General features: G+C 33.0%; 6 protein-coding genes across 6 annotated transcripts; 3 read left to right on the forward strand and 3 right to left on the reverse strand.

The window, feature by feature from the left end:
- Positions 1–944: 944 nt before the first annotated feature.
- LOC125055790 (COP9 signalosome complex subunit 6) lies at positions 945–4,576 on the reverse strand. The gene is made up of 6 exons (XM_047658392.1): positions 4,104–4,576; positions 3,696–3,827; positions 3,121–3,272; positions 2,679–2,844; positions 2,197–2,390; positions 945–1,614 (listed from the first exon to the last, which is right to left on the reverse strand). The coding sequence occupies exons 1-6, from the start codon at positions 4,345–4,347 to the stop codon at positions 1,474–1,476; spliced, it is 1,029 nt and encodes a 342-aa protein (XP_047514348.1). The 5' UTR covers positions 4,348–4,576; the 3' UTR covers positions 945–1,473.
- A 194-nt stretch (positions 4,577–4,770) lies between these two features.
- Positions 4,771–10,843, forward strand: LOC125055789 (zinc finger CCCH domain-containing protein 13). Its single transcript, XM_047658391.1, has 6 exons — positions 4,771–5,052; positions 6,215–7,324; positions 8,162–8,471; positions 8,956–9,096; positions 10,015–10,090; positions 10,459–10,843. Exons 2-6 carry the CDS (start codon positions 6,220–6,222, stop codon positions 10,609–10,611), a joined length of 1,785 nt encoding a protein of 594 aa, XP_047514347.1. The 5' UTR covers positions 4,771–5,052; positions 6,215–6,219; the 3' UTR covers positions 10,612–10,843.
- Positions 5,047–6,165, forward strand: LOC125055791 (phosphatidate cytidylyltransferase, mitochondrial). Its single transcript, XM_047658393.1, has one exon. The coding sequence runs from the start codon at positions 5,098–5,100 to the stop codon at positions 6,106–6,108; it is 1,011 nt and encodes a 336-aa protein (XP_047514349.1). The 5' UTR covers positions 5,047–5,097; the 3' UTR covers positions 6,109–6,165.
- A 1,625-nt stretch (positions 10,844–12,468) lies between the features above and the next one.
- Positions 12,469–14,911, reverse strand: LOC125056056. The gene is made up of 3 exons (XM_047658919.1): positions 14,745–14,911; positions 13,851–14,085; positions 12,469–12,676 (listed from the first exon to the last, which is right to left on the reverse strand). Exons 1-3 carry the CDS (start codon positions 14,816–14,818, stop codon positions 12,536–12,538), a joined length of 450 nt encoding a protein of 149 aa, XP_047514875.1. The 5' UTR covers positions 14,819–14,911; the 3' UTR covers positions 12,469–12,535.
- A 2,275-nt stretch (positions 14,912–17,186) lies between these two features.
- Positions 17,187–18,639, reverse strand: LOC125055940 (cyclin-C). The gene is made up of 3 exons (XM_047658698.1): positions 17,861–18,639; positions 17,691–17,783; positions 17,187–17,350 (listed from the first exon to the last, which is right to left on the reverse strand). The coding sequence occupies exons 1-3, from the start codon at positions 18,449–18,451 to the stop codon at positions 17,228–17,230; spliced, it is 807 nt and encodes a 268-aa protein (XP_047514654.1). The 5' UTR covers positions 18,452–18,639; the 3' UTR covers positions 17,187–17,227.
- Positions 18,640–18,778: 139 nt separating this feature from the next.
- On the forward strand, positions 18,779–21,091 carry LOC125055939 (translation initiation factor eIF-2B subunit gamma). Its single transcript, XM_047658697.1, has 3 exons — positions 18,779–19,145; positions 19,321–20,147; positions 20,676–21,091. Exons 1-3 carry the CDS (start codon positions 18,986–18,988, stop codon positions 21,066–21,068), a joined length of 1,380 nt encoding a protein of 459 aa, XP_047514653.1. The 5' UTR covers positions 18,779–18,985; the 3' UTR covers positions 21,069–21,091.
- Positions 21,092–27,088: the final 5,997 nt, after the last annotated feature.

Below are 27,088 nucleotides of genomic sequence, written 5' to 3' on the forward strand. Positions count from 1 at the left end.
ACAAATGAAACTAAACAGACTCGTAACGTTTTATTTGAAGTTTCAGTACACAATATTCTAAAAAATTACAGCAACATGAGAACTTTATCCTAAGAGTAAACGGGCGTCAACCATTTTGGCCAATATCCCAAGATGTAGAAATGTCATAATGTACTTTTTGACTTGTCAATTTTAACAGCATGTTACAAAAGAATATTCATAATAGTTTTTTATCTGCGCTCTTTCATAAACGAACTATAAGACCCAAATTTATTATTTGAATATTGCATTTAGATTTTAAACAATGTAAGTTTTTGTTCTAAAAAATTACGATAGCGGTAATTTACGGACCGCGGATAGAAATAAATCGGTAGTTTCTAAGCCGTGACCACTATTAAAGCAATATTTATAGCTTTAATTGTTTGCTTTGTGTTAAGGATTTTTATAATGTACCAAAATTTTGGGCATGGTAAAATCAATGAGCGAGAACCAAAATGCCGTATCTAAATAATACAAGGAATTTAGTTGCATTGATAAAATAATTTGATAAAAAATTCGTAAAATACATGATACTACAAATGTTGGTCATAGTGGGTTCAGATCGCTTACAATTTGTGAACATTCTAGATGTTGGCATATTTCCTATAAATTGAAAGTCTAAAAAATAAATTTAAATAAGTGTCATCTTGAAATACAGCCACAAAGCCACAGAAAATGTTATATCTCGTAAGTAAGTAACAGATTAAAAATTATATCGTTCTAAGATCTCTCCACTTGGATCTTCTACATCTCTCATGACAAAAAGTAAGCAAATTTATAAAAATTTAATCAGCTTAAGGGTCTGTTTCACAATGTATGGATAAAGTACCAAATAGCTATGCAACACATAAATTATTTGGAAGATAAATTGTGCTATTTGACATTCATCGGACTCATAACTTATGATGGACTTTATGTGACGAATAGCGCTATCTGACAGTCGTGAAACGCAACAATAGTGTTTATCCCTACCAATAAGTAATAAATAGCTAATTTGGAACTTATGTAGAACTTATCCATACATTGCGAAACAGACCCTTAGTGTTTAGCACTTATCTTTCGCTCATAGGACTCATATTAATCGTTTCTTGGCTGAATACAATACATTTTAGGCCTTGATCATAAGTGCCGTGTTTATAATTGTTACTATATTTTTCCATATAAAAAGAATGTTCTACGTCCTCGATTTATAAGTCTTTCACTAATTTAGTTTATATGAATAAAAATACCTGAGTTAAAACAACAAATCTTCTATAAGCTTCCACTTGTGTTCAAGACTTAAGCTTTATATTTATATAATTAAAAGTTTATAATTTGATTTTTTTAATGTAAAATCCTTCATTTACATGACTAACACATTTTAAACAACAGACGACAAAAACTGTTAACTATAAATTACGATAGACAAAAAAGATGCAAATAAATTGACATTTTCTGTGGCTCTTAGCGTCCCCCCTAAAAGAAAAGTCCCCTCATGCGCCGTCCCACACCCTGTCTGTCATACATCACATTGAATCTATTCACTAACTGGTTGATAGCGTTACATCCTTTTGTGATTGTACCCAGGTAAGTCATGAGTGCCACATCGTTGCATTGCTGAAGAAAATACACAACATTTAAAAATGGCAAAAGTTATGGCTTGTTAACTGGTATTTTATAGTAATATTCTATGTTTTATAGTTTTTATTAAAATGTTGTTCTTTAAAGTTTTGCAACTAACTATATTTTTGAAGTTATACTTCTTTAGGCGCGTTATGAAAAATTGATGAGAGTGAAATTTTACGATGCGCGCGCACCGTGACACAAAATTAACAGAATGAAGTTGCCCACGGAAGATGCTATGCATTGGACATAATTTAAAAACAACATTCGAATAATAATAGAATTTATGTTACACTTAATGTAAGAGAATAATAATAATATTTATTTAATTTTTCAAATGTAAACTGAACTTTATTGAATATAATGACTCCTTTTCCAGTCTTTGATTATTTAATTGCAATGCAATCAAAAACTATTTTTAATAATGCCAAAGAAGTATAACTTCTTACGCGCGTACACGCACCCTTTTTTTTGTGAGTAAAAACTACAATTATTACATAATTATTAGCATGTTTTCTTTGTAAAGATTTTTTATTAACTTGTGTCAACTTTAAACTATAATATCAAATTACTTACATTATAGAAATGTGTGCGAAACTGTTGTGATGTGAGCAAAGGCAGGCGATTTGCTAAAGCTCGCGCTTCTCTAAGTAACGCTGGTCTAGGAGGCAAAGTACCATCCCTAATTGCCCGTACTGTGCTGAGCACTGCTCTTACTCTGGAGACTAGCATTTTTATAGCCGACCGCTGGGCTGTTAAGTGGTCCGCAACTATAAAATATGAATTTTGGGTTAATATCAGCTTAAATTCTGTATGGGAATCATAAATAGTAGAACAGTTTTGTAAATTATCACCCTTTTTTTTATATTTTGAGGAAATTTAAAAAAGAGAACTTAATTGGTATTAAAACAAAAGAAAAAGCCTTTAAAATTATGTAGGATCCTTATGTTAATGTAATTAAAATAAATTTATTTATTTTTTAGTTTTTTGCATTCAGCCACCTAGAAAAAATAAATAATAAACAATCATAAAATAGATGTATTTGTCTTTAATCATACCTAAGCTGTTAAATGCTGCTTCACCAGATGATACCCTAGCTACATGATCCACTCCAATTCTCTCAGCTTCTTCAGCAGCCAAAGTATATGTAAGTGGAGCGAGTAGCATCGTTGCTCTTCCGTTCACTACATCTATTACTGATTCATATAGATCTACTGGCAGTTGCTAAAAACATTAGGTTTATTAAAAAATCTCTTAGCGTCTCAGAGCCCATTTGGTTAAGGCTAAAACTTAATTCAAGGACATGTTTGTACAGTCTCTGAAAGTGTCTGTAATAAATTACTATTATTAATATTATCGCAACATTGTGATTGAATTTTGTATGGAAGCAAAGGCAATAGGTCACAATTTGAACATTCCCTATGGTTTTAGAGCCAGTGTACTAATGTGTTTGATTGTGTCTTTACTTTACACACGTAATTAAATTTTAGTAGTATTTACCTCACCATTCCTGCCACCTGGATGTAGCATTAGCATAACAGGACATTCATTAATATCACAAATTTGTCTGTGTACTGCAATGTCTCTTTCTGTCGGAGTCTCTCCAGTTGTATACCATCCCAGGAAATCCATTTCAGAAAATACTTGTTTAACTGTAACAGATATGATAAAGGATAGAAAATGCTTGTTTACTAAACATTTTTATAAAAATCCTTCATTCTTAAGCAAATACTAAAAATAGCATTAAGTATTTAGACATGAATTACGAAAATGGAAGTATGTATATAAAATTTAAGAATGCACATGTTTCTTAAATGACATTCTTAAGTGACATTACATTAGAAATGGTATGTAATGGGGCTTGTAATCAACAAGTAGTTTAGAATGATTTTATCCTCAACAAGTAACTCCTGTGATTTATCAACAAATTAAAAACATGAGTAAAGGGATTGGGTTTTTTATATAGATATACATATTTTCCAGAGCTCATGATTGCCTGAAAAGTTAATTTAAAGCCTTCCTACTTTACGCTTATTACACTTTACTACTAATGTGTATGCTATCATTTAACTTACATTGTTCTTCCTTTAAATTATAGTAGTCCCTGTCAATAACAATATCCCCTTCAATAACACTGAATACTAGTTCAAATGAATTCATTACTTCAATATTTCTTCCTTTTTGTTTGCCGATTAGTGCCCCAACCACTGAAAAAAGTAATAACTCATAACATATCATACACTTAAACATCAATATAAAATGTAAAACTTAAAAAAAATAGTTATAAAATGAAATAGCCATGATAAAATTTTCAAACTGTTATTTTTCAGATTTACATATATTATTTGGTTAGAGCTAAAGTTATAAATAATGTACACAAAAATCTAAACGAATGTTTCCACTTCCATCAAATGAACTAACCTCATAATGTCGTCTGTTTCATGAAACTTGAGTTAAAACAGAGTAATTATAATAATATTTACCTGTTTGTGGAGAACCTTCTTGAGCTCGTAATCTGGTCCAATGTTCCGAAACATTCATAATAACTAGAGGATGAAGTGATACGGTAACAGAACCAGACGAAGCATTTGTAACCACAACACTTTTGTTGACTCCCGGGGGCGGTGCTGCAGGAGAAGCAGGATTAGGAACGTCTACTGATGGGCCAGATGAAGCACTTTCTACCTCAACTTCCATCTCGAAATCAATTCTATCAGCGCTAGACATAATTGCAAAAATGCGCTTTGGCGTTGAACACGAATATTTTTAAATATAAGGATAAACCATAGTCTCAGATAGGTATAAGCAAATTAATGCGGTTTAATAGAAAATTTTCCACTTTAAATTCTACTATTATTTAACTTTTAAAAACTACCCAGGATATACGACTATTCGGCGATCAAAATCACAAAAATAGTAAGAACTAAGAAGTAAGAACTATCAACTAAGAAGATCATAGGATTTGCAATTTATTGAAATTGGAAAATGGTAATGAGTTGACTAATGAGTATTGACATTTGACAATGACACCTCTTTAATGAGTAAAATGGCAGCAGCAATGTCTATGATGAACCTTCACTTCACTTCACTTTATTTGAACCTTCAACCGTATCTTTTTATTGTTTAGGAATAGTAAATAGTCACTGCCATTGTCAAAAACGTCAGAATTTTTTAATTTAAAAATATAATCTTCAATAATGAATGGCGGAGTGCCAATCATGATTGTGTTATCGTGAATTATTACTTTTAGTTTACGCTTTATGCGTAACGATTTATGTAAGAACTGTGAATTAGCGATCAATAAAATAATAACTGTTATCTACGATTATCCCGGGATTTCCCAATGTCATCAAAGATAACTGTCTAAAATATCGAAGTATCCGTAACACATGCTCATTGGTTAAAGTTGAGCTTAAGAAAACAAAACATCAGGTTAGAAGATCTTTTCTTATTTGCTACTATCGTACGTTGACCACAATGGCTGCGACCGCGACAAAAGTTGTAGGAGCCGCAAAGGACATATCACCTCTTTATTATAGAATGCTATCAAAGTTTCCTCAAAACTTTACCTTTTGCTTTGCTTATGGATCTGCTGTCAAACCTCAAATTGGAAATGAGAAGAAACATAACATGATTGACTTGATTTACTGTGTAGATAACTCTCATAGATGGCATGGTGCAAACCTTGAAATTAACCCCTCTCATTACTCTGCTCTTCGTTTCTTGGGCAAAGGATTTGTTGCAAAGTTTCAAGAAAAATGGGGTGCTAAGGTCTATTTCAATACCTTGGTTGAGATGAAAGAAGAAAATGTTACAATTAAGTATGGAGTTGTGTCACAAAAAGATTTAATAACAGATCTTCTGGATTGGAACTACCTCTACCTGGCTGGTAGACTGCATAAACCCGTAGAAATAATCAAACAAACAAAAACTTCACAACTGCAAAATGCACTTCAGTCAAATTTGAGATCTGCAGTGCACACAGCTCTACTGATTTTGCCTGAGACATTTTCAGAATATGATTTTTATTTTGCCATATCAAATCTTAGTTATGCTGGAGATTTTCGCATGACTTTTGGTGAAAATAAAAATAAAGTGAGAAATATAGTTCAACCCCAGTTACTCAGTTTTAGAGAATTATATCGTCCAATATTGCAACATTTCCATGCTTATGTTGATTTTCCAACCGGGGATGCACAATGCCATCAAGATTTAAGTCCAAAAACTAAACTGCATCATCTAATGCAATTGCCTATGGTTCCACAACAAAGAATTGTTAAGTTCTGGAATCATGGTGGACCACAACAGGATATGGAGGATGTGTTGAGAGCAGTTGCATATGACATCGATTGTGCTGTTATTTTAAGACAGATACTAAAAGATTTAGTTTGGCAATCCAGTGTACGACAATCTTTAAAAGGCATAGCCACAGCAGGTCTTCTAAAATCTATTCGGTACAGTGCTAAGAAGATTGCAAAAATGTTTTAGCTGCTCCTCATGTTATTTGTATTTTATATATAGAATTAAATAGATGTATATAAGTAATCTGTGTATTTTTTACTTACTTTTTTTAAACCCTTTTGTTTGCTTCTAGGAAAAATGTTATCTGATGAATCAAGCAGTGATTCAGAAACAGGCCGCTTTAAATGCCAAACAAACAAGCAAGATGGTCACCAGAGAAGGGATGAAACTAGGTCTACAAATAGAACAAGATCACCTGGCAGAAACAAGCACCCTGTTAATAGATATGAAAAGGGTTTTGATAGAAAAAAAGATGATAGAGATAGATTTCAAAGAGATAGACACAGACATGAAAGGTATTCTCCTATAAGGTCTAGGTATCCTAGAGATAGAAGTAGAGACAGAAGATCTCATGAGAGACAAAGAGAGAAGGAGAGGTCAAAGCATAAAGATTTTAGTCTAAATAGAGATCAAAGGAGAAGTTCAAGATCCAGGTTGTCTAGATCTCCTATGCATAACAGAAATGTAAAAGATGAGATTAAGAATATCATTGTTTCAGACAAAACTACTGATAAGTATGATAGGAAACCCAGAGATGATAGTCCACCATCTCCTATTCACACTGTCAAGAGGTCTGAGGTTTATATACCTCAAGAGCAACCAAAAACCAGGAAGAGTGAAAGCCCTGTTGTTATTGATCATGACAGTCCTGATGAGGAAGTACAACTAGGATCATATTATAGCATGATACCAGCTGTTGTAAAGGAAAAATCCGAAGAATCCAGTGAAATTGATTCATCTGATGATGAAAAGCTTCGTGCCAAGCTCTTAAATTTAGAAAAAGAACTGCACAAAACCAAAAAGAAGAAACATAAGAAAAAACACAAGAAGAGAAGTTCAAAGTCAAAAGATAAAGTTTTGGATGTAATATCGGTTGAAGTTACAAGTACAACTGATATACAAGAAGTGCAAAATGAGCATAAAACTCAGTCAACAGAAGTTTCGTCTACACAAAAAAATCGTAAAGACAGCAGCGAGGAAGGAGAAATATTAAGTGAAGAGGAGGAGTTTGATTCCAATGACCTGAGACACAAGCTAAAAAGATCAAAAACAGCACAAGAACAGCCTAAATTAGATGCTTGTGGTCCCGCACTGCCGCCACATTTGCAGAAACGCTATACTAAGAGTGCCTCTCCCGATAATGTTTCAATTAAATTATCAGCTGAAAAGGTCAGAAATATAGGTATGTATTAATTTGTTTATCTATTTGATATAACTATTATTATTCTCTCACGATGATTGTTATTAATTCAATATTTGTAAAATTAACGCAACTAGAAGTACAAAAATATTCGGTAAATATCCGTATCGCGGCACCAGCGATTTTGAGGCTGTTTTTTTTTTTACAGTCGCGTTATGATCTGTAAACATCATAACTAGTATGGTTATGATGGCGCATAAAAAAAATATTAATATACTAACTAAACTAAAAATGCTAATAATAATAGGTTTTTGGACAGCTCCGGCGCTGCGGGAAATGCGGGCTCCGCCCTTGCGTACCAAAGCACAGGCATTTTATTTACCAACACTAGTTATGATGCTGAGAACTCTTGACGAAGTCATAAAAAAAAGTCACCCACAAAATCGCTGGTGCCGTGATACGGAATATTTATTTTTTATTTTTTTTTATTTACCAAATATTCAATCGAGATTTAAATAACTGCTGAGTCAATTTCAAACAACTTTACAAATAATTTTAGGTTTCTAAATTGTCTTTAGATGTTTTTTTTTCTTTTTTTTTTTTTTTTTTAAAGACAAATCCCACCAATTGACCTAGTCCCATGCTAAGCTGGTGAAGCTTGTGTTATGGATACTAGGCAACGGATATACATACATATTATATATAGATAGACATATAAATATATATTTAAACACCCAAGACCTCAGCACAACACCAAATGCTCATCACATCGATGTTCGTCTCAGCCGGGGATCGAACCCGGGACCCATGGATTCGCAGTCAGGGGTACTAACAACAAAACCAATGAGTCGTCAAATTTTAAATGACTTCACATTTCAGGACCAACTATACCATCTGACATGCGAAAAGTACTTGCTGAGCAAAGTCCAGAATTGATAAAAGAAAGTTCAGATGAAGATGGCATCGGTCCGTTACCCGCTGGCGCTGAAGAAAAATGGTCAGAGGCTCATCAAAAACTGGAAGAAAGGGCATATGAAATTAAGATAAAGAAATTGGAAGGGCAAAGCATGAAAGGCAAGGATGTGAATCGGGAACAATGGATGCTTGAACTGCCGGAGGGAAAAACTAAGTTTTTAGGGCTTGAGGCTCGTGGATTCAGAGCAAAAGCGGGACCGGATATGTCTGACAGGTTTGTTAATAAAACCTATTTACTTACTATGTTATTATCTGTGTAATGTATTCGCTTATTTTCAGGGAAATAGATAGGATATAAAACCATTTTTTTAGATGTTATTAGAAAAACTATTTCTATAGATAAAATACTATCTATTTACATATATATATATACAAAAAATATCAAATAATATCTGCGAAAAATCGATTTCACCGTTTACCCCAAGTTCGATCGGTTCTATAATTTTTTTTTTTTAAATAAAATTTTAGGAAATAAGATTTCGACATTACCACAAGGGAGTGAATTCCACTCGCACGATGTGAGAGTGTAATATTAAAAATTTACGGTATCAACCACATTTGAACGCCCCGAGAAATCTTCCCAAGAAGTCTCCAGGCATTCCAATAACTTTATGTATTTGTTCCTTCAACATTTTTATTTATTTTTTATCAATAGATTTGTATAGATTTATGGTACATTTATAAAACAATACTTCTAGATCCAGCTGGACAGATACTCCAGAAGATAAAGCTCGAAAGGCATCGGGTGTGGTTGAGGAAGATCCTTCGGAAACTTTACAACGAGAAGCGAAGGATCGTCAGGTGTCAAACAGAGATGAAGAACAAGAACAAGCTGTGAGGTAGGATATTCATGTAGAAAATGCAATTTACATAAAACATTTCATTATAAAATAGTTTTACGTCACAGGTTTTTTAACTTAAACTTAAACATTATAAATAAACTAAAAGTACGGAAACACCAAAAATACCACTGGAAGGCTACACCACAGTACAAAATTCTTCAAATTCCGTACAAACTAAAGAGTTTAAGAAAATATAAAACGGAAACGTAAACATTACATTTATGGAGCCAAGCAATCACGTTCCAGGCTGGATCTTTTTAATATTCTTTTTACTTTTTCTTGAAGTAAGACATCATTCTTTATCGACGTATGAGAGAAATTTTGTAGCAAATCATCACGGTTTTCGGTTACGCGCCATGTTGCTTTTTGAAGTCAAACTTCTTTATTTATTTATTATTCGGCACTTAATATTTTAATGACAATCAAATTCCTAACATATCTTCCTTTCTCCGTCCCTCTAAGTATCGGAAATCTAAACTTTTAGATTTGTATAAATATGAACAACACTTAAAGATTAGTTTGCCACAGAAGTTTCACTTCTGACATGTGTACTTTGTACACACACACTTTTTTTATTATTTATTTATTGAGCGAATAGAATTTGATAATTTTTCCTTAAAATCAACAGATCAAAATCACTTTAACTTTGGTTAATTATAATAACTCCATAATACAAAAATATTCAGCGTTTAGAGTCTGTGCGGAAAGAGACCCGTTGTCGTGGCGGGTAACATTTCTTATTTGCTACGCGCCATTTATTCACAAAAGTTATATTAAATTTTCTTATTTAAGACCTACTAAGATTTAATACAGTACGCACGGAATCATCAATAAACTTATTTGATATTTTTATGAGATACTTTAACGTCTATTCATCTTCTAATCTACAAATAACTTAAATGTTATATATTACAGAAGACATAAAAAGAAGCATAAAAGAGATGAGAGTTTGTTGGAAATGCACCAAAAAAAACTGAAGAAGAAAAAGAAGGTAATTATATAATTCTTAAGCATATGGTTGATATATATATATATGTACACATAAAACGCCGACATTTTTTCAATAGCTCGACGTTTACTAATAAATATAGCCACTACTACAGCCAATACTACAACTATCAAAGTAATATTGAAGTTCTGCAGAATTTTAAATCCAATTTTTTAAAAACAATACTTACTTAATATAGATAAAAAAAGTTATAACAGAAAGAGCTGATACATTTTTAATGCAATTATATGAACACACATATTATAGAGATTACTTTTACAAAGTATTAAACAAGTTAATACTTTGGAAAAGTAATCCGTTAGAATTACACTTTTGAAATTGTATGATTACTTTTTATATACTATTCACAGAAGGAAATAGAAGATAAGAAAGAGCGTCGTCCATTCAGCCGTGATGTAGACCTGCAAGTGAACAAATTTGATGAGGCTCAAAAGAAATCGATCATCAAGAAGGCACAGGACTTAAATACGAGGTTTTCACGCGGCGATGCTAAGTTTTTATAACACTATTATAGTTATTGAAATAGTGTATTGTCTGTTGAATTGCGGCTGTCAATGCCACTTATTTTGATGATTTAAAGTTTAAGTTATTGTAAATGTGTTTTTTTTTATAAAAGCTGACAAGTTCAAAATGTCAATGAGAGTAATTGTCAATGTCAAAAAATGCAATACTCAATTATTGTCAATACTATTACTGTTTTAGTAAAAAGCTTCAAATACAATTCGTGTCAACTCATGTCTTTTTTTTTAAATTGGGTAACCACGTTTATATATCAATTTTTATCATCTCATTTAAGGTTTATGTATTTTTTTAAATATTATTTAATTATATGGTTTAGTAAGTAAAGTTATCTGTAATAAAAATATTGGTTCAAAATGAGAAGTCCATTAACAAGTGACGCGTGTTTGTGATTGTAAAATACAAAACATTGCATACGCGTTTTTTATCAAAATGTTCAGGTGATACTACTTTAAATTCAGCAATGTACTATACCTATTTGTAGTAAAAAGTAAGTAAAATCCAAACGTACAATAAATAGATATATTACATTTATTGTACGTACGATTCATCTATACACGACACGTGCTTTGTCACGTGACCATTTCCACAGTAACCTAGTTTAAAATCGAATTTAAAAGTATTTTTTTTAGCCAAAGGCGATACATTTAACATCATATAAAATAGCTTTCTTGTGTTAAGAGAAGGACCTCGAATCTTGTAACGTAAAGCAAAGCATTTATTTATTTCTAAATATTTGATCAACTCTTGTTAAAGTTGGAGCTTCATGTATGCACATTTGTAAAACGTATTTGATTATGATTTTTTTATGTAAACGAAGATTATTAGTTTTATCATTAGTTTAAGTCTAGTATGTACAATACCCCCAAGGTTTTTTTTCAAATGTAAACTGGTGTAAATATATCTTTGAACAGGCTCTATTTCACTTTCTCCTTTCTATACAACCTTAGCATATGTATATCTACTATATAAAAATAAGTCGGGTTTTCCTTCCTGACGCTATAACTCCAGAACGCACGAACCGATTTCCACGGTTTTGCATTCGTTGGAAAGGTCTCGGGCTCCGTGAGGTTTATAGCTAAAGAAATCAATTTTTAAAGAAAATTCAGGAAAAATTTCAACAGAAAAGCGGGATCACCAAACGAAAATGTTACATAAAACGAAGCCATCTGGTGGCGAATCGGAGTTCGCCGAGTTTGCTAGTCAACGCATATATATTTATCGAATAAACGTACGTATTCGAACGCACTCATTTACCCGCTATCCGTTGCCTTGTTAACGTCACGGAAAAATCTCATTTGGAAAAACTTCTATGTAAGTAAACACGTCAAAAGTATAATATACGAAATATTTTTAGGCGTTTTTTTTTTCAAAGAAAATATTTATTTTGCTACGTCAATAACTGTATGCTATTTCACTTACTTTTTTGTTAAAGTTCGTTAAGTATTCGGCAAAAAGTATATCAGTCTAATCGCACTGTTTTAAGTGTTTATGTGTGTCTGGCAGAGACACTATGGTCAATTTAATATTCAACGTAATGTTTCTACTTGAACAATACTAGTTATAGAATAAAAATATCTATAAGACGACATCAAAACAGTTTATTGAATTTTACACTATGTACGTAGCGAACTCGGCTCAACACTAGGTACTCAACACGGTAGGTAGGGTAATAATAATAGGTATTCAGAGTCAGGACTTCAGCAATACGTTTTACCCAAGGGAGTGATTCTTAACAGACTGAATCTGTTGGTAAATTCTACCCATAGAATAAAATAGTAATAGACTAATTGTCTATGATGGACGTTTTAAAAAATTGTAACGATTTAATGAGGCCATATTAAAACAAGTTTATCATATATGGAAACGTTTAATTTTAATGAGGTTTATATTTTCATTGTATAGTAATTATTCTTTGTTTGATATGGTGGTTAAGTGGTCTGCTGATGCGCAGGTCTTCACTTCAGCATCTTGACAGCATAGATTCTCGTCCGCCGTCATATCGGCGTATACCCAAGGCTTCTCGCACACTTTAAAGAATGCTGACAGCTGAAAATATTTTAAATTTTTGCCTTAAAATTAAGACCAATGTTTTTATATACAATTAGACGACTCATTGGTCTAGTGGTTAGTACCCCTGACTGCGAATCCATGGGTCCCGGGTTCGATCCCCGGCTGAGACGAACATCGATGTGATGAGCATTTGGTGTTGTGCTTAGGTCTTGGGTGTTTAAATATGTATTTATATGTCTATCTATCTATAATATGTATGTAAATCCGTTGCCTAGTACCCATAACACAAGCCTCACCAGCTTAGCATGGGATGGGGATAGTCAATTGGTGTGAATTGTCTTTAAAAAAAAATTGTCTGGCTCTGAATGCATTATTAACTGAATTCATTTTATCAGTTATAATAAATGAAATAATGAATCTTGTCAGTTATAATACTTAGTTGCAGAATGGCTTAGTTCAGTTAAAAGCTAATTAAGACCTAAGGTAAAAGATTCCCAGGAAAATACTGTCCCTAAAGCCTCAGCTAGCATCGGAACCTTGACAGTTGACGTATCGAATGACGTTAAGTTTCGCGGTCATTTGGAAGGAAAGGCTAAGGAGCTTGGTGTGCCTAGCAAGGTGAGACAGTAATTCACTTCGGGCCACCGCGCCGCTTGCAACTCTATAAAGCCGAACATCATCACACATCTGCATCTTCTACCGCATTTACCATGGAAAGTGTACAGAGGAGTTCTTGGGATTAGGTAATACCCGCAGCTGAGTTTCATCATCGGGCGTCAAGGTAAAATACCAGTCGTATCACCTCGACGTCCGTCGTTCCACAACTGAGCGTTTCTTAAAGCAGTTTTTCCCCGCTACTATATGAAGCCAGCTGCCCACTTAAGTATTTCCGAACGAATTCGACTTATGGTCCTTCAAAAAAAGAGCGTACCAATGCATAAAAGGCCGGCAACGCACGTGCGAGCCTTCTGGCAATGTGAATGTCCATGGGTGGCGATATCACTTAGCATCAGATGAACCTCCTGCCCGATTACCTCCTGTTACATAAAATACTGAATAGACGTTTCAATTGAAAAACGACGCCTACTTCCTCCGATCAAAGGAGGGTCTTCGACGACTCTAATTGATCGTGTTCTATTGATTCTCCGTGATTTCTTCGAGTACTTTTTAAAATATAAACTATACATACTGGGAATAAACAAAAACATACTTTAAGTTCATCAGCATTCTTCAGCCTGTTGCACAGTACTTCTGGTCCCTTAGCCTTCGCAGCGGTAGCTAGGGCATTACACAAGACTTTACATTTGGAGCTGCCTTCTTCGTCGCAATTGACAACTAATCCCGGAGATTGGGATAGTAGGGGTTCCGTATTAGCTTCTGGCGTGGATGTAGGGAAACCACCACAAGAGCAATTCCCCTTTAAACCATCATTTATCAATGGCGCACTGTAAAATTATAACATAGGTAACATATTTAATAAAAAACCAGTGGCTTCAGATTTTTGTATCGGTTTCATGATCATTTGTCAATCTAATAGGCTTAACAATTTAATTTAATTAATAATGTGATCCTGTGCTTAACACACGCCGTCGACTTTTTGGGTCTAAGGCAAACCTGTCCTCGCGATGTTTTCCTTCACCGTTTGAGCGAATCTTAAATGCGCTCATAGGAAGAAAGTCCATTGGTGCACAGCCGGGGATCGAACCTACGACTTCAAAGATGAGAGTTGCTCACTGAAGCCAACACTGTTAAAAAAACTTATTAAAGTTTTTATTGAAAATACCTCCTCTCACCCATCCTATACGAACATATACATTATTCATAGTAAAGCTAGCCTTAAAGATGTTCTATCCATATATTAAAAATCAATAACGATCCAGTGCTTTAAGCGTAAAAAAAGTGTCAAAATTATTAAACATGTCGATATGGTGCCTATACTTCATCGACATGAAAAAGGGTAATATTCTATTTCGTCGTATACATACTATATAATGTTAATACTAGCCAAGTTTTTAATGTACTTAATAATTACTATTAAATTACGTTCAAAGCATATACATATTATTATTTAAATGACTACATTTAAAAGTAAAAGACAACGTACCTTGTGTGCAAGTCCTCAGCTCGGCTCAGTCCTAGAGTGATTAATATAAAACCAAAAAACTTGGGAAATGACATGTTGGTGAATTCTAACCGATGTACTGCTGATTTCAGAATAACCTTTTCTCCATGCAGATTTATATATACTATACTGGTCGCTTTAAGTTAGAGCGACTACAATTGTTGGTATCTTGGGACGAACTAAAGAAAAAAATTCTAAAGTATGAATTAAGCATGAACTCTTTTATCTACCCTTAACTTTCTTTAACCAGTTAGTTAGCTTGAAAATATATATGGACACTCATAATATTGCCAGAATGCTCACAAGTGCGTTGCCGGAAAGTAATTAGTATATTGGAAGCATTACCCTTTCATTATCCCTCTTAATTGCATAACATTGAGTTAGGGTGAGATTCGAAACGAGACTTAGAGCGAACTATGACCGTAAGTCAAAATCCAATACATTTGTGATTTACGTCAAGACAGACTCATTCAGAAATGAGAGTTAGCGTTAACTCTCATTTCTGAATCTTACCCTAAGTAACCAAGTGCGTGTGCCTAAATTTATTTGCGCATCTTCTTTTAATAAATATTTTATATATCCTACATTTTATATAAATATTTTATTGATTGAAAATAGTTTTGTGTATTAACTATTATTATATTCATTGTTATTTGTACAATTACTTTTTTATTTACCAGTAGTTAAAAATAATACATATAATAATAATTACATAACAGACCTGAACTTGTAAAAAATATGTCCACCCTACAGAAATCAGAACCTTGTTTTGATACGTACCAATTATACGATGAAGTTGTTTTGTTTCAACTTGTATCACAATGAACCATTACTGTGTATGACATTTGTTGACATAACATGGTAATTCATTCCGCAGTCGTAATTCAATTCAAGTCGTAGTCCAAGACTTCGTTATCTAACACTAGGGAATACAACCCCGATATCGCGAGATCTCACGGGATTAACGAGATTTTGTGGCAATAGTATCAGAATAGTTAATCTCATCGATGAACAAGCGTCGAATAAATGCAACCGCAGCGTTGTTATATTAAAAAAATTACAGTTCGCTTATAATAGCTTTCTCACGCTGGTGCTGGTGTGTTGAGACTGAGAGGGGATTTTCAGCTGCTAAGCACTCTCGATACTCTTGCTTCTTAAGAAGTTATTTCCAAAATCCAATATCCAAGATAGAAGTAATTCTTTGTTCACCACTACATAGGCTTGTATTTAAATAACTAATGAATATATTTCGTGTTTTATTTACTATAAATAATAGGAACAGTTATAATAAATATGAGGTACAATAAATATTTTTATTTATATAAATTATCACATAAACACATCTTAGCAGTTTTCATCATGTTTTAGTTGTTCGATTTAGACACTTGGTTTTCGAAAACTATCCTAGATCTCGCGAGATTTTAATTCTCAATCCCACGAGATTCCGACACGAGATTGCATTCCCTATATAGGACGGAACCTAGGCTAAGGCAAATAGATAGATCAGCCTTCTGACCGTACAACCCAATACAATTATTTCAACGGGACTTCACTGACATGGGTCAGTTCTTATCCACCGAGGTGAGACTTACTGATTTAGCTCATTAAAATCTTAATGATGTGCGCCCGAGTTGGTTTCTCTATATAATTTTTTTATGCCCTAAGACTTAATAAATATACCACAACGAATGCAGATAGATCTATGCCACGTAGATTTATTTAAAAAAACTGACTAAAAGATAAAACTAGAAATGGAATAAACTTTTTGTCATAAATAAAGGTATATATTTTTATTGCAAATACCTAATTTTGTGCAAACACCAAATATTTTTCATTAAATCTTTGTCTGTACCAGCTGGAGTTGGAATGAAGGTCAGATTGGTTATGTTAAGAACTTATTAAATTAAAAAATAATAATTTCAAATACTTTATTAAAAGGCAGTCTTTTATTTTATTTTTTAAGGACTCTTTTACTTTTATTAGATTTACCAAAAAATATTTTTTACCATTTATATCATGATTTTATTAACCATGACTAGTCAATTATTCTATGTCTACTAACTATGCTTTTATTATACACAAAATACTCCTACATTACATATTCAACCAATAAATGCAAGGATTTACAATGGTTACAGATTAACCATTGTATTGTTGTTTATTTATTACATTAGGTAAAAAAAATATTTTTGTTTAGTTTCTTTCATGTCTGTTTAGTTATTTTAGTTGGTAGCCTTTCTTTACCATTTTTTTTGGATTCAGTAATATTTATTAATAATAAAAACATGATGTTATGTGTATGTTCTACTGATTGTATGACATTTAAAAAAATCTAATATAAAACATTTAAACTTTTACCAATTAACTGAAAAAACTTATATAGTGACCAAGCTTTTAGGTACAATCTCAGTTATATATACTATTATACTAATACATATATTCATTCTAATATTAATTGTTAAGCATTATCTCTGTGGAGCAGGAGATGGTTTTGGCATTTTTCCAAGGAGAGCTTGAATTTCCTTTTTCTCATCATAGTTTTTCCACATTTCATATAAATTAATTATAGCTCTTACTATTTCTTGTATCTGAAATATCAAAAATCAAATGATAAATAATCTCAATAAAGGTATTTAACTATTTAATTTATATACTTTAATAAATTAGAAAGTAAGTTTAAATTTGCCAAAAGATCTTGAGCAGAAACTTGCTTGTTTTGTTATCCTGTTACATATAAAATGAACTCATTCTTGTTTATTAGCTATTTTATTAACTAAACATGATTTTTATCTGGGTATGAACCTGCTCTGGCTATGGCCACATTAAATATTTAAATTTATGAAAAATTCATCTAGAGTATCAAATTTGAGGTGCCATAGGGCAATTTTCACTGTTATGAATTATAAAGTAACAGAAAATTATAATTACCTTGTCCATATCTACATTAAGTTCTGCAAACCAAGGCTTTAAATTTTCTTTACCAAGCATAACACAAGCGATATGTAATGCACCAATGGCAATCTGAAAATATAATAACAGCGTCTAATACCCATATGCCTTTAATATTCATTGTAATTAAAATTGTATGTACTGTTTACCTGGTATGGTGGATATAGCAAACTAACATCGGTGCGAAGGGAGTCATTGACAACTCTCCAAGCATATGTTGATAGTTGATCATCTTGACCTATATCTTGTACAAACAGCAACAATGGTCTGTATGGTTGGTAGACAATCAAGCAACAATCCAAGTTCTCTAACAAATAAAATTCACATTCTAGGATATGATTAGTCCTATAAGGAAACTCTTGCTGTCCATATGCATAACTGAATTTATTTTTAATTACTGTTTGGCATGTTGTTATTAATCGTGAGTTAGAAATAACACCAAATTCCTCAACTTTAGATGCTAGAAACACACATGTAGGGGCTAATAGCAAGGGATCTATGCACTTTAGAGAATTTCTTGCGTAAAATCTTTTAAAGTAAACAGTGGCTGTGGCTATCACTTGCTGGCGAAGTTTGAGTTGTTCCCCTAAAACTTGGATAATACTTGCGAAAAAATTAAATATTTTTTGGTATTCTTCTTCTGTTAGTTTTGATAAATCATGTTGGCGATCGCGAATAAGGTCTTGCTTGTCTAACAGCCACTGCTGATGATGTGAACTTTGCCAAAAATTACCCGCCATTGTTAAGATACTTTTCCTTTTTAGTATTTCTTTTGAAGTAAAACAATGTCAGATTGTTTCAATTGTTTTGCATTCGATTAAAATAAATATCTTTTTGTAAACTCGTTTACATTTGAATAAAAGAATATCTTAAAAAATTACAAAAGCATCTGGTCAACTGATTACAGAAAACTGTCACTTATTTTTTTTCAAACTGAAAAGTAATTGTTAAATATTATATGTCAGTTGTCATATAATACTTGATCCTACTTACCTGTTTCTGCTGTGGTTTATGTTAGTACAGGAGTTAACAGGACTTTGTTGTCAATGTCTGATGTCAGTTAATCATATTATTTGTCATTAGGTCATCAATTCTTATTAGTTATTGCTCAACTTCAAAACAAAAAAAAAACTCGTGTACTGTCGATTTTATTATTTTCATCTATAAGATAGGCCGGATACTAACAAGTGGAAGGAAAACTAACTTAATTGCTGCCATTCTAATCAATACTGCAATAGCATATTGGTATAAATCATTTAAGGTTAGATCTAGGAATGCATAAAATTTTGGAGTTTCAAGCTGTAGTTTTAGCAGCAGGAAGAGGTTCTCGACTTCCAGATGTAGGTGGAACGTTCTCAAAATGTCTCCTTCCTATAGGTCCATATCCACTACTATGGTATTCATTGAATATGCTTGAGAAAGTTGGGTTTCAAGGTATGTCATATGTTTATAATATAAATCATAATCATAATATCAATAGAAGAAGTTATTGGTTTTCTATGTATGTAGGATACATAGTGATTTTGGTGTTTTATAAAAAAATCATTTTTTATATCTTTATTAAATGTATTTTATTCTTCTGGATTCATTTACTTATATTTATTTCCAGAAACTATGGTCTTGGTACTTGATGATGACAAATCAAGCATTTTGAGTGCATTGGAAAAATGTCCACTAAAAATAAAGTATGAATTGATTGTTATACCCTCCGAAGAGGATTGGGGTACTGCAAATTCTCTCAAACACATTAGTAGCAGGGTAACAACAGACTTAGTTGTAGTTTCTGGAGATTTGATATCAAACATCAATCTAAATGATGTTTTGAACCTTTACAGAAAGCATGATGCGGTACTTGCTTCTCTTTTCTTTAATAATGGTCCTGAAGAATGGATAGAACTTCCAGGACTTAAAACAAAAGCGAAGCCAGATCGTGATTTAGTGTGCTTAGACAAGGAGACGGAAAGATTATGTTGTCTAGCCAGTGCTAGTGATTTTGAAGAAAACGTAACACTTCCTAGATTACTATTAAAGAAATTTAACACTTTAAGTATGTACAGCAGATTGTTAGATGCTCACGTGTATATTATGAAACATTGGGTTGTCAATTACCTTGTCGACATGGATAAGTTTACATCAATTAAAGGAGAACTAATTCCTCATTTAGTAAAGAAACAGTTATCAAAGCCCAAAAATGCTTTAGAAAAAAAAGGGACATCTGAAAAAAATATGGATATAAATAAGGATATTTTCGATTATGCACTTGAGAATGGCTATGAAAAACAGATTCGTGAGATGTCAGCATATACCGATCATAAACTTGGCAATAAAGGTGTTTACTCTGGTGACATTCTGAGGTGCTATGCACATATACCAGATAAAAATACTTTTGGAATGAGAATTAATACTTTATCTGCTTTTTATTTGTCTAATAACAAGGTAAACATTTGAAATTATATGTTGTGAAAGTTCCATTTCAGATACAGAATCTAAGACGAAATCTATATATATATAATGAAAATGGTCTTCGTTTGAGGCTCAATCACGCCTAAACCACTGATCGTATCGACATGAAACTACCACCATTCGATGCGAAATTTGCAAATTTCCTAGATGGTTTATGGCTATTTATTTATTAAATTCCAACATTCCTTCATTTTTTTATTGCTGTTTTACTTATATGAAAATTTATCCATACGGACTTCACCGCGGAAACATTCGGGGAGGCTTCCTAGAACCTCTAAACGTCAACATCTGTTAAAAACTCGATTTTCGAAATATTTCAATTTTCTTAGCGGGAAGTTATATTGAACATAAAGAAAACTATGTTATTGGGGAAATTTTGCCATATTTTTTCTATCCTTTCTACAACAAGTAAATTAATATAGTTTAATCATATATTATTATTTAATTTTATTGTAAGTAAATGAGTTAATGGACTATTTATTGTTCACATATATTTTTCAGATTTTATCAAAGTGGGAAGAAATAACCGGATTGCCTCTTAATGAAAAAATACACCCGAATAGTGAAGTTAAAACAAAACAAATAGATGAAAACACGACAGTTGGTGAAAAAAGCATATTGAGCGAGAAAACATCTATAAAATGCACATTTATTGGTTCAAATTGTACTATAGAAAACAAAGTTAGGCTTACAAACTGCATTTTGATGAACAATGTGACGATTAAAGAAGGGTGTGTACTTCAAGATTGTATATTATACACTGGAGCTACAGTAGATACAAATTGTGCATTGCAATACTGTATTGTTGGACCCCATCATGTTGTACCACCTACCACTAAGGGCAACCATCAACTGCTGGCAGAAACCACAGATAATATGATAACACTTGGCTAAATAAAAATATTTAAAAATCTTAACTTGCTTTTATTTACTTTATTTATAGGAGAATATAAATTTGAAATTAAGCTTTCCAAAAATTATTAATCATAGTCATAAAATCACTACATCTAAACCACTGCAAATGCATAGTATCTTACATTAAATATAAAACAATATTAATTAAATTTAAGACTTCAAAATAAATAAGTAAAAATATCTTAACATTGACATTGCCAACAAAGCGCTTTTAATGTTATCTCTTCTTAAGGTGGCCATAGACGGACGGACTGATAACTGATTTGATGAATTCATTAGTATTTTAAGCAATAAAATACAAAGGACAGATTCCAAAATTAGGAAGGGATTGATCTTCAGCGGGGAGGTCGTGGCGAGCGGTCGGCAGCAACCGCTTGTAGCAGTCCGTGTATGGTGGGCTCGGTAGCTCAAAGCTGTCGACCGCACGGCGAAACTCGACCGCAGAGCGACTGTTCCGACCGCTCAGGAACTGCTCGAGCTTTCCGTGTATTGCGGATATGAATTTAGTATGGAAACTGCAGATTGCCGTGCGGCGACCGCTCTAGGGCAGTCGTTGTCGGCTGCAACATGCGGTCCGTCTATGGCCAGCGTTAGGGTGAGATTTAGAAACAAGGCTTCCTGTAATTTTTTTATATACGGGAGTCAGTCTTAGCCCTAAGTTCCAAGTTATGTAGAGTTTCATACACTTATCTTACTAACGATGGCTTTGGCCGTACAAAATGATCCGTGAGGATCCGTGATGAGGCCCCAAGATCGCGGCAGGTAGCGCGGAGGGATGAAAACTGGTATAGGAATCACAAACAATAGGTAATACGCTTTTTAGTATTTATTTGCGTACACTTATTAGTATTTACTTTAAAATTATATTACGTACATAGGACTCATATAGGTACATAATATTAAAACAACACAGCATGACCAAAAAAATATCTTCAAAGGATAAATGTTCTGCTTAGTTTCGACTCTAGGGAATGTGTATAACTAATTAATAAATGTTTGGGGAAAAGCGTAAAAAGAAACCCAAGTGTTACTCTCTGTAATTAATAAAAAAGTGTACTAGCTCTTTACGGTCCCTGCTACAATTATAGAGGTACTACTATTAAACTATAGCGACGATGTTTGGTCGTTTAAGTATAATTTCAGTAAATACTAATACATATACTTAAGTATAAACTTAAACCCTGTATACATATTATAGCAATGATGTAAGCAACAATGACATCATATGGAAAGTGAAGTAAAATGTGATATTAATGACATGTATTGCAGCTTGATAAAGTGGCATGTAGAAACCTATTTACTCAACAGGATTCTTGGCTTATCCAGGAAATACATCTCTGTTGAGTCAGCGATTTGATAAGGAGAAGTACCTATCTACTCAATCCTATAAGCACTTTCGGGCTCATGGTTGATGGAATTTTAATTTGAGATAAATAAAAATAATAATTTTAACTATGACAAGTAGTAAATAAAAGTTTTACCAATGCGAAACAAATATTACTGCAATTGAAACCTAGACTACTGGGCTACAAGCCGTGTCCTTTAAACCACAAAGCAACTATTATTAAATTATAGACTATAAATATTTGACTTTCATTTGGCATTACCATGTACTTTTGATAAAATAGACCGATTACTCTATTTTTTTAAATAAGGGGTAAGGTTAAAATTTCTTATAAAAGTTTGTCGTCCCTAGGGCTACTGATGTTTATAATAATGTTTGCGTGCAAGGTGATCTCCACAGCTGACATACTGAATTCATTGATCGCTTATTATATCAATCATAGGCCATAGCTAGTCATTTCGAATATTAGTTCCAGTTTCGTCTTGGATTCAAATCACGGAACGTGAGCGTGCATCGTGATTAAAACGTTTCTTCATACATTTTTCTTATATAGATATGAAAGGATATTTATCTATTAAAATGCTGCAGTTTGAAAAGATTTCCCTAAAAAATATCACCCTGAAATGTCTACCAGGTAACTGAATGACGGCTTTGTGATTCTAATTTATAGTTTTTTTTTTTTTATGGCTCTGGCACGATTTGTGCATTAGCCAGCGTCAAGTATAGGATTTTTTATAATTCATGCTTGTCTTTAGAAATACGACCGTGTCCTCCATGTACGGTTTAGGCACTCGCCCGGTACCGCACAACCCTCCCAAAGGCCGAGAACAAATTTAAATTAAATTTAAACTTGCCCTCGAACCGGGAATCGAACCCGGTACCCCTCACCTAGCTGCCACTTAATAAGACCGCTAGGCTATGAGGCCTCTCAATTTATAGTTTAACGTTTGTCTATGTCACCTTGACAGATTAGATTTTTTATATCAAGCCGTAAAGACGTACTGAATTAGTTCATTGGCCCCGGATAAGGAATTGTTTATAAATGACTTATTCGCGACATGGCTGTTAATGCGATGGGTATTGTGTAATAGCGTTTAAGAGTTTGAATATAATCACAAAGCACAAGCAATTTTACCCCTTGAAGAGAAAACAAAAAGCTGAAATATACGCAAAATAAAATTTGTTTTAAAAACAATTAACCTAATTTAAATAGTTGTTCAATTCTACGTAACAATAGTAAATCAAGCGTAGAATTTTTTTAATGTAATTATTTTATTATACATGTTAAAAACAGTGACTTTTGAAGTAAATTTGAATCCTCAAAGTTATGTAAAGTAATATTTTGATACTTTTACGACCAATAATATTCATAGGTTTTTGGTAATTCACATGTATTGATAGTCGATAGATCAGTATAAAATAAATATAAATGTTGTGCTTTAGTTTATGGAATACCCATCTGAATTTTTACATGGATGTGTCATCTGTGAGAGTGAGTGTTTCATAGTGTATGCACGGATTAAAACGCACAGAAAAACAACTGAACGCGTATTTTTGTTTTTAAGGGATTTATTTCACTATGTAACAGTATTCTATTTTTAAACCGACAAAATGACATTGAGATGTCTTGAAATACGTGCCTAGTATAAAATAAGTTAGACAAAGGCCATGAACCAACTCACAGGAAAAAGCTAGTAAGTGCAGACGCGTATGTCGCCACGTAGTGAAAAAAGCACTTACATCGTCATTGTTTTCGCAATGTTTACGGTTCATTGCGTGTTTTTGTTATGTAATTGCATGTGTATTGCATTATAAGCTGGGGTTGCGGTAAAACATAAGAGTATTGATATGACATGGAAATTTTAAAGTCAGTTGAAAAGAGTTCAACGGGAGGTCGTCTGATTATTATTAGATATTTTATTTATTACAAATACATTTTAATTTAAAATGTGAATATCAATATCTGTTTTGTGTAAAAAATTGTAAGCTAAGCCTATATTTTTCAAATAAGGCTGCTTATGTCTATTAGCTCTCGTTTCCGCTATGTAAATGAATTCTGGGATAACAGAGCTGGGAACTTATGCTAAGAATTTTCGTATTACAATTTTAAAGTCCATTGGTGCACAGCCGGGGATCGAACCTACGACCTCAGGTATGAGAGTCGCACGCTGAAGCCACTAGGCCAACACTGCTCTACCTATACGTATACACAGACAATATTGGTCATACATATCTCGTCCATAAACAATATTGCAATTCATCTAACATATCTGGGTCTTGACTCCATTCCGCTGCATAAGATATTGCGTGTATATTGGTACATTTTGTGGCAACATGTCTATTCGGTGTTACAATACTTGATATATTTCATGTTAACATGGCGTGTCTGGTTATGTCGATACTGTATTTCCGAATCCAAAAGAATGTTTTAGACGAATATGAATGTCTATGCAGATGTTATGGTGATGAAATATTATTTTAATTTAAAAAAATTATCGATATATAGCTAGTAATAGCTGTTCCGTGCCACGCTTCGCTGTTGCACGTTGTAATTAAATTTTTGAGAAAGAAACAAAACAAAGAATACATTTCATATAACTTTAATTTTGCAATACTTGTGGAAAAAGAATTGATAAAAACATTCTTGATGCGGATTATATATCATGCTAAAATTGCGAAAAGCGTTTACAAACCAACATAACTTTTATATATATAGATCGAGAGAGTCTTAAGTGCTAAACAGTGGTAAGTGAAAAAAAAGAACGCAAGAAAAGAATGTCTTCCCCTTAGTACCTATAGACTGTATTGGACACTTTCATATATTGAATATCCTTATTAGTTAGTTAGGCTAGTTTTAAATTACTTATTAGTCTTAAGTTTGGCAAGATCCTTATGTTCCATGATGTCTCACTGAAGAGACATTGTATAATTTTTTACCGAGGTGGTACCGAAACCATACCATAAACCCATAAACCCCATTCATTGGCCTTTTATAAGACAAATAGGAAATCGATCCTACCTTTTGTTTTTAGGAATCAAACCCATGTCTAACAAGTTCACGGCATTGAAAAGGTGATGAATGCTTTTTATATCAGGCATTAACGAAAAAGGCATCTTGCGCATTAAAGGGGATTTTGGGCTCAACTCACTTATAAGCTCTCAAATTCTCAGGCGTTTCGCCGCTGTCTTATCTGCACTATTGCTTTTCAGTGGATCAAGGAAAAGTATAAATATTAATAGGCCGGCAACGCACTCGCGAGCCCTCTGGCATTGAGAGTGTCCATGCGCGGCGGTATCACTTAACATCAGGTGAGCCTCCTGCCCATTTGCCCCCCGTTCTATAAAAAATAATAATAATAAAAAACATTAAAAAAATTAGGCGATCTACGAGCCTTACAACACTATTCATGATGTAATTCAAATAAATCTCAATATTTGTTAATACAATTCTAAGAAACAGTATTTAAAAACCGCTTACATTTTACAACTTCAAACATTTATTAAATTACATATAATTGTAGATATTGGAAAATATAATTAGCACATCGTTACCTAATATTATGGTAACGACATTGGAGAGTTCGCTGTCAGTTGTCAAATGTCAAGGACGCAAACATAATCTTATTTATGGTCTGTAACGAAAAGCATTGTAAACATTGCTTAATACGTTTTACGTGGTTACATGAATTTAATGTATGTAAAAGGTTGCAAATTGGACGGTACAGCGCTTACCAATTAAATACGTAACTCTATAATGATGAATTCTTTAATTTACTGGTTTATCCAAATGTAGTTTTTTAAATATCTAATAATTATGTTAATGTTAATGTTCGTCCCAGTCACATATAAGTACATATCTATTTTTCTATGAAGTTATTTCCCTTCGAATTTGATGTCTTCTGATAAAGCAGCAGCAAATATAAGGAGCACAATCATACTTCAAAATTTACCTAAAAAAATATGAGTATTAAGTTTAAAGCTATAATTTTGTTTATTTAAAAACTATAAAAATTAATTAAATTTATTACACGCAATTACACAAGTAAATATTGTACATAATGAGAACAAATCTACCAAGTCCTTATAAATTTTTAAACATGTGTAATATTTAAGGTAGGCAAATGTTTAAGGATTTTGTCTTTAATTTAAATTAATCAGTTGGATGTCCGTCGCTCCACGAGTGAGCGTATTTTAATGCACTTTTGGTGGGAACCAACTATACATTAAAGTCTTTTCGGAAAAAAGAGCGTGCAAATTTTTAAACGGAAGGCATCTTGCTTGCTGGACTTCTTCCGGTGTCCATAGTCGGTATCACTTAAAATCAGCCCTGCGATTCTGTAACTCACTTTTCGAACTCACACAGTGGTTTTCGCATCGGCGGTCGCTCTCAAATCAGGCGTGAAGCAGTTCGAAAAGTGAGTTACAGAATCGCAGGGCTGATGAGCCTCCCATTTCCTCCATGATATATAAAACAAAAAAGGTTTAGTTTGATGTGAATTGTGTACGGCAACAGTAGTATAGACCGCAACCGCACACTTCCGCGTGTATTTCATCAATCACCTTAAAGGTGATCAATCCAGAGTACTTTCTAACCCTGAACAATTATTATTTCGTCGGGAAACCGTTACCTCCAGGTAATAGCCAAACAAAGCGG

This window comes from Pieris napi, chromosome 14 (genome assembly GCF_905475465.1).
Source record: "Pieris napi chromosome 14, ilPieNapi1.2, whole genome shotgun sequence".
Classification (NCBI taxonomy): domain Eukaryota; kingdom Metazoa; phylum Arthropoda; class Insecta; order Lepidoptera; family Pieridae; genus Pieris; species Pieris napi.